Below are 12,207 nucleotides of genomic sequence, written 5' to 3' on the forward strand. Positions count from 1 at the left end.
TTAGGTGGTATATACAATTATGGACGGGCTGCCGAGTGCCGACACAGAGGTAGCCACAGCCGTGAACTACCGCACTGTACTGTGTCTGCTGCTAATATAGACTGGTTGATAAAGAGATAGTATACTCGTAACTAGTATGTATGTATAAAGAAAGAAAAAAAAACCACGGTTAGGTGGTATATACAATAATGGACGGGCTGCCGAGTGCCGACACAGAGGTAGCCACAGCCGTGAACTACCGCACTGTACTGTGTCTGCTGCTAATATAGACTGGTTGATAAAGAGATAGTATACTCGTAACTAGTATGACTATAAAGAAAGAAAAAAAAACCACGGTTAGGTGGTATATACAATTATGGACGGGCTGCCGAGTGCCGACACAGAGGTAGCCACAGCCGTGAACTACCGCACTGTACTGTGTCTGCTGCTAATATATAGACTGGTTGATAAAGAGATAGTATACTCGTAACTAGTATGTATGTATAAAGAAAGAAAAAAAAACCACGGTTAGGTGGTATATACAATTATGGACGGGCTGCCGAGTGCCGACACAGAGGTAGCCACAGCCGTGAACTACCGCACTGTACTGTGTCTGCTGCTAATATAGACTGGTTGATAAAGAGATAGTATACTCGTAACTAGTATGTATGTATAAAGAAAGGAAAAAAAACCACGGTTAGGTGGTATATACAATTATGGACGGGCTGCCGAGTGCCGACACAGAGGTAGCCACAGCCGTGAACTACCGCACTGTACTGTGTCTGCGGCTAATATATAGACTGGTTGATAAAGAGATAGTATACTCGTAACTAGTATGTATGTATAAAGAAAGAAAAAAAAACCACGGTTAGGTGGTATATACAATTATGGACGGGCTGCCGAGTGCCGACACAGAGGTAGCCACAGCCGTGAACTACCGCACTGTACTGTGTCTGCTGCTAATATATAGACTGGTTGATAAAGAGATAGTATACTCGTAACTAGTATGTATGTATAAAGAAAGAAAGAAAAACCACGGTTAGGTGGTATATACAATTATGGACGGGCTGCCGAGTGCCGACACAGAGGTAGCCACAGCCGTGAACTACCGCACTGTACTGTGTCTGCTGCTAATATAGACTGGTTGATAAAGAGATAGTATACTCGTAACTAGTATGTATGTATAAAGAAAGAAAAAAAAACCACGGTTAGGTGGTATATACAATTATGGACGGGCTGCCGAGTGCCGACACAGAGGTAGCCACAGCCGTGAACTACCGCACTGTACTGTGTCTGCTGCTAATATAGACTGGTTGATAAAGAGATAGTATACTCGTAACTAGTATGTATGTATAAAGAAAGAAAAAAAAACCACGGTTAGGTGGTATATACAATTATGGACGGGCTGCCGAGTGCCGACACAGAGGTAGCCACAGCCGTGAACTACCGCACTGTACTGTGTCTGCTGCTAATATAGACTGGTTGATAAAGAGATAGTATACTCGTAACTAGTATGACTATAAAGAAAGAAAAAAAAACCACGGTTAGGTGGTATATACAATTATGGACGGGCTGCCGAGTGCCGACACAGAGGTAGCCACAGCCGTGAACTACCGCACTGTACTGTGTCTGCTGCTAATATAGACTGGTTGATAAAGAGATAGTATACTACTAATATTATATATACTGGTGGTCAGGTCACTGGTCACTAGTCACACTGGCAGTGGCACTCCTGCAGCAAAAGTGTGCACTGTTTAATTTTAATATAATATTATGTACTCCTGGCTCCTGCTATAACCTATAACTGGCACTGCAGTGCTCCCCAGTCTCCCCCACAATTATAAGCTGTGTGAGCTGAGCACAGTCAGATACATATATACATTGATGCAGCACACTGGGCTGAGCAGTGCACACAGATATGGTATGTGACTGAGTCACTGTGTGTATCGTTTTTTTCAGGCAGAGAACGGATATATTAAATAAAACAAACAACTGCACTGTCTGGTGGTCACTGTGGTCGTCAGTCACTAAACTCTGCACTCTCTTCTACAGTATCACAGCCTCAGGTCAATCTCTCTCTCTCTCTCTCAACCCTAATCTAAATGGAGAGGACGCCAGCCACGTCCTCTCCCTATCAATCTCAATGCACGTGTGAAAATGGCGGCGACGCGCGGCTCCTTATATAGAATCCGAGTCTCGCGAGAATCCGACAGCGTCATGATGACGTTCGGGCGCGCTCGGGTTAACCGAGCAAGGCGGGAGGATCCGAGTCTGCTCGGACCCGTGAAAAAAACATGAAGTTCGTGCGGGTTCGGATTCAGAGAAACCGAACCCGCTCATCTCTAATGATGATGAGGTGCCTCTGTAGAGCCAGTTTGTGCAAGGAGAGATTAATTGCTTCTTTTTTGGTGGGGGTCCAAACCAACCCGTCATTTCAGTCACAGTCGTGTGGCAGACCCTGTCACTGAAATGATGGGTTGGTTAAAGTGTGCATGTCCTGTTTATACAACATAAGGGTGGGTGGGAGGGCCCAAGGACAATTCCATCTTGCACCTCTTTTTTCTTTCATTTTTCTTTGCGTCATGTGCTGTTTGGGGAGTATTTTTTGGAAGGGCCCGGTGTTTGTTTCGGCCACTAGGGTCGCTTATCTTACTCACACAGCTACCTCATTGCGCCTCTTTTTTTCTTTGCGTCATGTGCTGTTTGGGGAGGGTTTTTTGGAAGGGACATCCTGCGTGACACTGCAGTGACACTGCAGTGCCACTCCTAGATGGGCCCGGTGTTTGTGTCGGCCACTAGGGTCGCTTATCTTACTCACACAGCTACCTCATTGCGCCTCTTTTTTTCTTTGCGTCATGTGCTGTTTGGGGAGTATTTTTTGGAAGGGCCATCCTGCGTGACACTGCAGTGCCACTCCTAGATGGGCCCGGTGTTTGTGTCGGCCACTAGGGTCGCTTATCTTACTCACACAGCTACCTCATTGCGCCTCTTTTTTTCTTTGCGTCATGTGCTGTTTGGGGAGGGTTTTTTGGAAGGGACATCCTGCGTGACACTGCAGTGCCACTCCTAGATGGGCCCGGTGTTTGTGTCGGCCACTAGGGTCGCTTATCTTACTCACACAGCTACCTCATTGCGCCTCTTTTTTTCTTTGCGTCATGTGCTGTTTGGGGAGGGTTTTTTGGAAGGGACATCCTGCGTGACACTGCAGTGCCACTCCTAGATGGGCCCGGTGTTTGTGTCGGCCACTAGGGTCGCTTATCTTACTCACACAGCTACCTCATTGCGCCTCTTTTTTTCTTTGCGTCATGTGCTGTTTGGGGAGGGTTTTTTGGAAGGGACATCCTGCGTGACACTGCAGTGCCACTCCTAGATGGGCCCGGTGTTTGTGTCGGCCACTAGGGTCGCTTATCTTACTCACACAGCTACCTCATTGCGTCTCTTTTTTTCTTTGCGTCATGTGCTGTTTGGGGAGGGTTTTTTGGAAGGGACATCCTGCGTGACACTGCAGTGCCACTCCTAGATGGGCCCGGTGTTTGTGTCGGCCACTAGGGTCGCTTATCTTACTCACACAGCTACCTCATTGCGCCTCTTTTTTTCTTTGCGTCATGTGCTGTTTGGGGAGGGTTTTTTGGAAGGGACATCCTGCGTGACACTGCAGTGCCACTCCTAGATGGGCCCGGTGTTTGTTTCGGCCACTAGGGTCGCTTATCTTACTCACACAGCTACCTCATTGCGCCTCTTTTTTTCTTTGCGTCATGTGCTGTTTGGGGAGGGTTTTTTGGAAGGGACATCCTGCGTGACACTGCAGTGCCACTCCTAGATGGGCCCGGTGTTTGTGTCGGCCACTAAGGTCGCTTATCTTACTCACACAGCTACCTCATTGCGCCTCTTTTTTTCTTTGCGTCATGTGCTGTTTGGGGAGGGTTTTTTGGAAGGGACATCCTGCGTGACGCTGCAGTGCCACTCCTAGATGGGCCCGGTGTTTGTGTCGGCCACTAGGGTCGCTTATCTTACTCACACAGCTACCTCATTGCGCCTCTTTTTTTCTTTGCGTCATGTGCTGTTTGGGGAGGGTTTTTTGGAAGGGACATCCTGCGTGACACTGCAGTGCCACTCCTAGATGGGCCAGGTGTTTGTGTCGGCCACTAGGGTCGCTTATCTTACTCACACAGCTACCTCATTGCGCCTCTTTTTTTCTTTGCGTCATGTGCTGTTTGGGGAGGGTTTTTTGGAAGGGCCATCCTGCGTGACACTGCAGTGCCACTCCTAGATGGGCCAGGTGTTTGTGTCGGCCACTAGGGTCACTTATCTTACTCACACAGCTACCTCATTGCGCCTCTTTTTTTCTTTGCGTCATGTGCTGTTTGGGGAGGGTTTTTTGGAAGGGCCATCCTGCGTGACACTGCAGTGCCACTCCTAGATGGGCCAGGTGTTTGTGTCGGCCACTAGGGTCGCTTAGCTTAGTCATCCATAGAGATGAGCGCCGGAAATTTTTCGGGTTTTGTGTTTTGGTTTTGGGTTCGGTTCCGCGGCCGTGTTTTGGGTTCGACCGCGTTTTGGCAAAACCTCACCGAATTTTTTTTGTCGGATTCGGGTGTGTTTTGGATTCGGGTGTTTTTTTAAAAAAACCCTAAAAAACAGCTTAAATCATTGAATTTGGGGGTAATTTTGATCCCAAAGTATTATTAACCTCAAAAAACATAATTTACACTCATTTTCAGCCTATTCTGAACACATCACACCTCACAATATTATTTTTAGTCCTAAAATTTGCACCGAGGTCGCTGTGTGAGTAAGATAAGCGACCCTAGTGGCCGACACAAACACCGGGCCCATCTAGGAGTGGCACTGCAGTGTCACGCAGGATGGCCCTTCCAAAAAACCCTCCCCAAACAGCACATGACGCAAAGAAAAAAAGAGGCGCAATGAGGTAGCTGACTGTGTGAGTAAGATTAGCGACCCTAGTGGCCGACACAAACACCGGGCACATCTAGGAGTGGCACTGCAGTGTCACGCAGGATGTCCCTTCCAAAAAACCCTCCCCAAACAGCACATGACGCAAAGAAAAAAAGAGGCGCAATGAGGTAGCTGTGTGAGTAAGATTAGCGACCCTAGTGGCCGACACAAACACCGGGCCCATCTAGGAGTGGCACTGCAGTGTCACGCAGGATGTCCCTTCCAAAAATCCCTCCCCAATCAGCACATGATGCAAAGAAAAAGAAAAGAAAAAAGAGGTGCAAGATGGAATTATCCTTGGGCCCTCCCACCCACCCTTATGTTGTATAAACAAAACAGGACATGCACACTTTAACCAACCCATAATTTCAGTGACAGGGTCTGCCACACGACTGTGACTGATATGACGGGTTGGTTTGGACCCCCCCCAAAAAAGAAGCAATTAATCTCTCCTTGCACAAACTGGCTCTACAGAGGCAAGATGTCCACCTCATCTTCACCCTCCGATATATCACCGTGTACATCCCCCTCCTCACAGATTATCAATTCGTCCCCACTGGAATCCACCATCTCAGCTCCCTGTGTACTTTGTGGAGGCAATTGCTGCTGGTCAATGTCTCCGCGGAGGAATTGATTATAATTCATTTTAATGAACATCATCTTCTCCACATTTTCTGGATGTAACCTCGTACGCCGATTGCTGACAAGGTGAGCGGCGGCACTAAACACTCTTTCGGAGTACACACTTGTGGGAGGGCAACTTAGGTAGAATAAAGCCAGTTTGTGCAAGGGCCTCCAAATTGCCTCTTTTTCCTGCCAGTATAAGTACGGACTGTCTGACGTGCCTACTTGGATGCGGTCACTCATATAATCCTCCACCATTCTTTCAATGGGGGGAGAATCATATGCAGTGACAGTAGACGACATGTCCGTAATCGTTGTCAGGTCCTTCAGTCCGGACCAGATGTCAGCATCAGCAGTCGCTCCAGACTGCCCTGCATCACCGCCAGCGGGTGGGCTCGGAATTCTGAGCCTTTTCCTCGCACCCCCAGTTGCGGGAGAATGTGAAGGAGGAGATGTTGACAGGTCGCGTTCCGCTTGACTTGACAATTTTGTCACCAGCAGGTCTTTCAACCCCAGCAGACCTGTGTCTGCCGGAAAGAGAGATCCAAGGTAGGCTTTAAATCTAGGATCGAGCACGGTGGCCAAAATGTAGTGCTCTGATTTCAACAGATTGACCACCCGTGAATCCTTGTTAAGCGAATTAAGGGCTGCATCCACAAGTCCCACATGCCTAGCGGAATCGCTCCGTGTTAGCTCCTTCTTCAATGCCTCCAGCTTCTTCTGCAAAAGCCTGATGAGGGGAATGACCTGACTCAGGCTGGCAGTGTCTGAACTGACTTCACGTGTGGCAAGTTCAAAGGGCATCAGAACCTTGCACAACGTTGAAATCATTCTCCACTGCACTTGAGACAGGTGCATTCCATCTCCTATATCGTGCTCAATTGTATAGGCTTGAATGGCCTTTTGCTGCTCCTCCAACCTCTGAAGCATATAGAGGGTTGAATTCCACCTCGTTACCACTTCTTGCTTCAGATGATGGCAGGGCAGGTTCAGTAGTTTTTGGTGGTGCTCCAGTCTTCTGTACGTGGTGCCTGTACGCCGAAAGTGTCCCGCAATTTTTCTGGCCACCGACAGCATCTCTTGCACGCCCCTGTCGTTTTTTAAAAAATTCTGCACCACCAAATTCAAGGTATGTGCAAAACATGGGACGTGCTGGAATTTGCCCATATTTAATGCACACACAATATTGCTGGCGTTGTCCGATGCCACAAATCCACAGGAGAGTCCAATTGGGGTAAGCCATTCCGCGATGATCTTCCTCAGTTGCCGTAAGAGGTTTTCAGCTGTGTGCGTATTCTGGAAAGCGGTGATACAAAGCGTAGCCTGCCTAGGAAAGAGTTGGCGTTTGCGAGATGCTGCTACTGGTGCCGCCGCTGCTGTTCTTGCGGCGGGAGTCCATACATCTACCCAGTGAGCTGTCACAGTCATATAGTCCTGACCCTGCCCTGCTCCACTTGTCCACATGTCCGTGGTTAAGTGGACATTGGGTACAACTGCATTTTTTAGGACACTGGTGAGTCTTTTTCTGACGTCCGTGTACATTCTCGGTATCGCCTGCCTAGAGAAGTGGAACCTAGATGGTATTTGGTAACGGGGGCACACTGCCTCAATAAATTGTCTAGTTCCCTGTGAACTAACGGCGGATACCGGACGCACGTCTAACACCAACATAGTTGTCAAGGACTCAGTTATCCGCTTTGCAGTAGGATGACTGCTGTGATATTTCATCTTCCTCGCAAAGGACTGTTGAACAGTCAATTGCTTACTGGAAGTAGTACAAGTGGGCTTACGACTTCCCCTCTGGGATGACCATCGACTCCCAGCGGCAACAACAGCAGCGCCAGCAGCAGTAGGCGTTACACGCAAGGATGCATCGGAGGAATCCCAGGCAGGAAAGGACTCGTCAGACTTGCCAGTGACATGGCCTGCAGGACTATTGGCATTCCTGGGGAAGGAGGAAATTGACACTGAGGGAGTTGGTGGGGTGGTTTGCGTGAGCTTGGTTACAAGAGGAAGGGATTTACTGGTCAGTGGACTGCTTCCGCTGTCACCCAAAGTTTTTGAACTTGTCACTGACTTATTATGAATGCGCTGCAGGTGACGTATAAGGGAGGATGTTCCGAGGTGGTTAACGTCCTTACCCCTACTTATTACAGCTTGACAAAGGGAACACACGGCTTGACACCTGTTGTCCGCATTTCTGGTGAAATACCTCCACACCGAAGAGCTGATTTTTTTGGTATTTTCACCTGGCATGTCAACGGCCATATTCCTCCCACGGACAACAGGTGTCTCCCCGGGTGCCTGACTTAAACAAACCACCTCACCATCAGAATCCTCCTGGTCAATTTCCTCCCCAGCGCCAGCAACACCCATATCCTCCTCATCCTGGTGTACTTCAACACTGACATCTTCAATCTGACTATCAGGAACTGGACTGCGGGTGCTCCTTCCAGCACTTGCAGGGGGCATGCAAATAGTGGAAGGCGCATGCTCTTCACGTCCAGTGTTGGGAAGGTCAGGCATCGCAAACGACACAATTGGACTCTCCTTGTGGATTTGGGATTTCAAAGAACGCACAGTTCTTTGCGGTGCTTTTGCCAGCTTGAGTCTTTTCAGTTTTCTAGCGAGAGGCTGAGTGCTTCCATCCTCATGTGAAGCTGAACCACTAGCCATGAACATAGGCCAGGGCCTCAGCCGTTCCTTGCCACTCCGTGTGGTAAATGGCATATTGGCAAGTTTACGCTTCTCCTCCGACAATTTTATTTTAGGTTTTGGAGTCCTTTTTTTTTCTGATATTTGGTGTTTTGGATTTGACATGCTCTGTACTATGACATTGGGCATCGGCCTTGGCAGACGACGTTGCTGGCATTTCATCGTCTCGGCCATGACTAGTGGCAGCAGCTTCAGCACGAGGTGGAAGTGGATCTTGATCTTTCCCTAATTTTGGAACCTCAACTTTTTTGTTCTCCATATTTTATAGGCAGAACTAAAAGGCACCTCAGGTAAACAATGGAGATGGATGGATTGGATACTAGTATACAATTATGGACGGACTGCCACGGTTAGGTGGTATAAAAAAACCACGGTTAGGTGGTATATATTATAAAAATAATACAATTATGGATGGACGGACTGCCTGCCGACTGCCGACACAGAGGTAGCCACAGCCGTGAACTACCGCACTGTACACTGGTTGATAAAGAGATAGTAGTATACTCGTAACAACTAGTATGACACTATGACGACGGTATAAAGAATGAAAAAAAAACCACGGTTAGGTGGTATATATTATAATAATAATACAATTATGGATGGACGGACTGCCTGCCGACTGCCGACACAGAGGTAGCCACAGCCGTGAACTACCGCACTGTACACTGGTTGATAAAGAGATAGTAGTATACTCGTAACAACTAGTATGACACTATGACGACGGTATAAAGAATGAAAAAAAAACCACGGTTAGGTGGTATATATTATAATAATAATACAATTATGGATGGACGGACTGCCTGCCGACTGCCGACACAGAGGTAGCCACAGCCGTGAACTACCGCACTGTACACTGGTTGATAAAGAGATAGTAGTATACTCGTAACAACTAGTATGACACTATGACGGTATAAAGAATGAAAAAAAAACCACGGTTAGGTGGTATATATTATAATAATAATACAATTATGGATGGACGGACTGCCTGCCGACTGCCGACACAGAGGTAGCCACAGCCGTGAACTACCGCACTGTACACTGGTTGATAAAGAGATAGTAGTATACTCGTAACAATTAGGATGACACTATGACGGTATAAAGAATGAAAAAAAAACCACGGTTAGGTGGTAGGTATATAATAATAAATAATACAATTCTGGTCGGACGGACTGCCTGCCGTGTGCCGACACAGAGGTAGCCACAGCCGTGAACTACCGCACTGTACACTGGTTGATAAAGAGATAGTAGTATACTCGTAACAATTAGGATGACACTATGACGGTATAAAGAATGAAAAAAAAACCACGGTTAGGTGGTAGGTATATAATAATAAATAATACAATTCTGGTCGGACGGACTGCCTGCCGTGTGCCGACACAGAGGTAGCCACAGCCGTGAACTACCGCACTGTACACTGGTTGATAAAGAGATAGTAGTATACTCGTAACAATTAGGATGACACTATGACGGTATAAAGAATGAAAAAAAAACCACGGTTAGGTGGTAGGTATATAATAATAAATAATACAATTCTGGTCGGACGGACTGCCTGCCGTGTGCCGACACAGAGGTAGCCACAGCCGTGAACTACCGCACTGTACACTGGTTGATAAAGAGATAGTAGTATACTCGTAACAATTAGGATGACACTATGACGGTATAAAGAATGAAAAAAAAACCACGGTTAGGTGGTAGGTATATAATAATAAATAATACAATTCTGGTCGGACGGACTGCCTGCCGTGTGCCGACACAGAGGTAGCCACAGCCGTGAACTACCGCACTGTACACTGGTTGATAAAGAGATAGTAGTATACTCGTAACAATTAGGATGACACTATGACGGTATAAAGAATGAAAAAAAAACCACGGTTAGGTGGTAGGTATATAATAATAAATAATACAATTCTGGTCGGACGGACTGCCTGCCGTGTGCCGACACAGAGGTAGCCACAGCCGTGAACTACCGCACTGTACACTGGTTGATAAAGAGATAGTAGTATACTCGTAACAATTAGGATGACACTATGACGGTATAAAGAATGAAAAAAAAACCACGGTTAGGTGGTAGGTATATAATAATAAATAATACAATTCTGGTCGGACGGACTGCCTGCCGTGTGCCGACACAGAGGTAGCCACAGCCGTGAACTACCGCACTGTACACTGGTTGATAAAGAGATAGTAGTATACTCGTAACAATTAGGATGACACTATGACGGTATAAAGAATGAAAAAAAAACCACGGTTAGGTGGTAGGTATATAATAATAAATAATACAATTCTGGTCGGACGGACTGCCTGCCGTGTGCCGACACAGAGGTAGCCACAGCCGTGAACTACCGCACTGTACACTGGTTGATAAAGAGATAGTAGTATACTCGTAACAATTAGGATGACACTATGACGGTATAAAGAATGAAAAAAAAACCACGGTTAGGTGGTAGGTATATAATAATAAATAATACAATTCTGGTCGGACGGACTGCCTGCCGTGTGCCGACACAGAGGTAGCCACAGCCGTGAACTACCGCACTGTACACTGGTTGATAAAGAGATAGTAGTATACTCGTAACAATTAGGATGACACTATGACGGTATAAAGAATGAAAAAAAAACCACGGTTAGGTGGTAGGTATATAATAATAAATAATACAATTCTGGTCGGACGGACTGCCTGCCGTGTGCCGACACAGAGGTAGCCACAGCCGTGAACTACCGCACTGTACTGTGTCTGCTGCTAATATAGACTGGTTGATATTTAAAGAGATATTAGTAGTATGCAACAATACTATACTGGTGGTCAGGCACTGGTCACCACTCCTGCAGCAAAAGTGTGCACTGTTAATTAATATAATTGTACTCCTGGCTCCTGCTAACAACCTGCAGTGCTCCCCAGTCTCCCCCACAATTAATTATAAGCTTTTAATTTATACATTGATGACTGTGCAGCACACTGGGCTGAGCTGAGTGCACACAGACTGAGTCACACTGTGTGACTGACTGTGCTGTGTATCGTTTTTTTTTTCAGGCAGAGAACGGATATAGCAGAGAGAAGTGAACGGATATATTATATTAAATAAAAGTTAACTAGCAACTGCACTGGTCACTGACTGTGGTAAACTAACTCTGTCTGCGACTCTGCACAATCTCTCTCTATCTAATCTATCTATCTCTATTCTAATGGAGAGGACGCCAGACACGTCCTCTCCCTATCAATCTCAATGCACGAGTGAAAATGGCGGCGACGCGCGGCTCCTTATATAGAATCCGAGTCTCGCGATAGAATCCGAGCCTCGCGAGAATCCGACAGCGTCATGATGACGTTCGGGCGCGCTCGGGTTAACCGAGCAAGGCGGGAAGATCCGAGTCGCTCGGACCCGTGGAAAAAAAAGTGAAGTTCGTGCGGGTTCGGATTCAAAGAAACCGAACCCGCTCATCTCTAGTCATCCAGCGACCTCGGTGCAAATTTTAGGACTAAAAATAATATTGTGAGGTGTGAGGTATTCAGAATAGACTGAAAATGAGTGGAAATTATGGTTTTTGAGGTTAATAATACTTTGGGATCAAAATGACCCCCAAATTCTATGATTTAAGCTGTTTTTTAGTGTTTTTTGAAAAAAACACCCGAATCCAAAACACACCCGAATCCGATAAAAAAAATTCGGTGAGGTTTTGCCAAAACGCGGTCGAACCCAAAACACGGCCGCGGAACCGAACCCAAAACCAAAACACAAAACCCGAAAAATTTCAAGTGCACATCTCTAGTTCCCACAGCTGGACGCCGAGCTTTTCCAATACGTGACCGGTGAGAAGGGCGGAAGAGATCACTGGGCTCCCTGTTGGGGATAAGTGACGGGACTGCATGTCACAGGCTCATCTGTAATCACATGCCGAGCCTGGGCTCCGGCCACTTATAGATGTGTATAAATG

General features: G+C 46.8%; 1 protein-coding gene across 1 annotated transcript in view; it reads left to right on the top strand.

Moving 5' to 3' along the window:
* LOC134910917 (ATP-binding cassette sub-family F member 3-like) overlaps positions 1–12,207 on the top strand; it is a 51,969-nt gene that overhangs the window by 23,984 nt on the left and 15,778 nt on the right. The window contains exon 2 of the mRNA XM_063919304.1: positions 12,043–12,082. Within this exon, the coding sequence (XP_063775374.1) occupies positions 12,043–12,082 (40 nt within the window). The remainder of the gene's footprint in view (positions 1–12,042; positions 12,083–12,207) is intronic.

Source organism: Pseudophryne corroboree, chromosome 4 (assembly GCF_028390025.1).
Source record: "Pseudophryne corroboree isolate aPseCor3 chromosome 4, aPseCor3.hap2, whole genome shotgun sequence".
NCBI lineage: Eukaryota > Metazoa > Chordata > Amphibia > Anura > Myobatrachidae > Pseudophryne > Pseudophryne corroboree.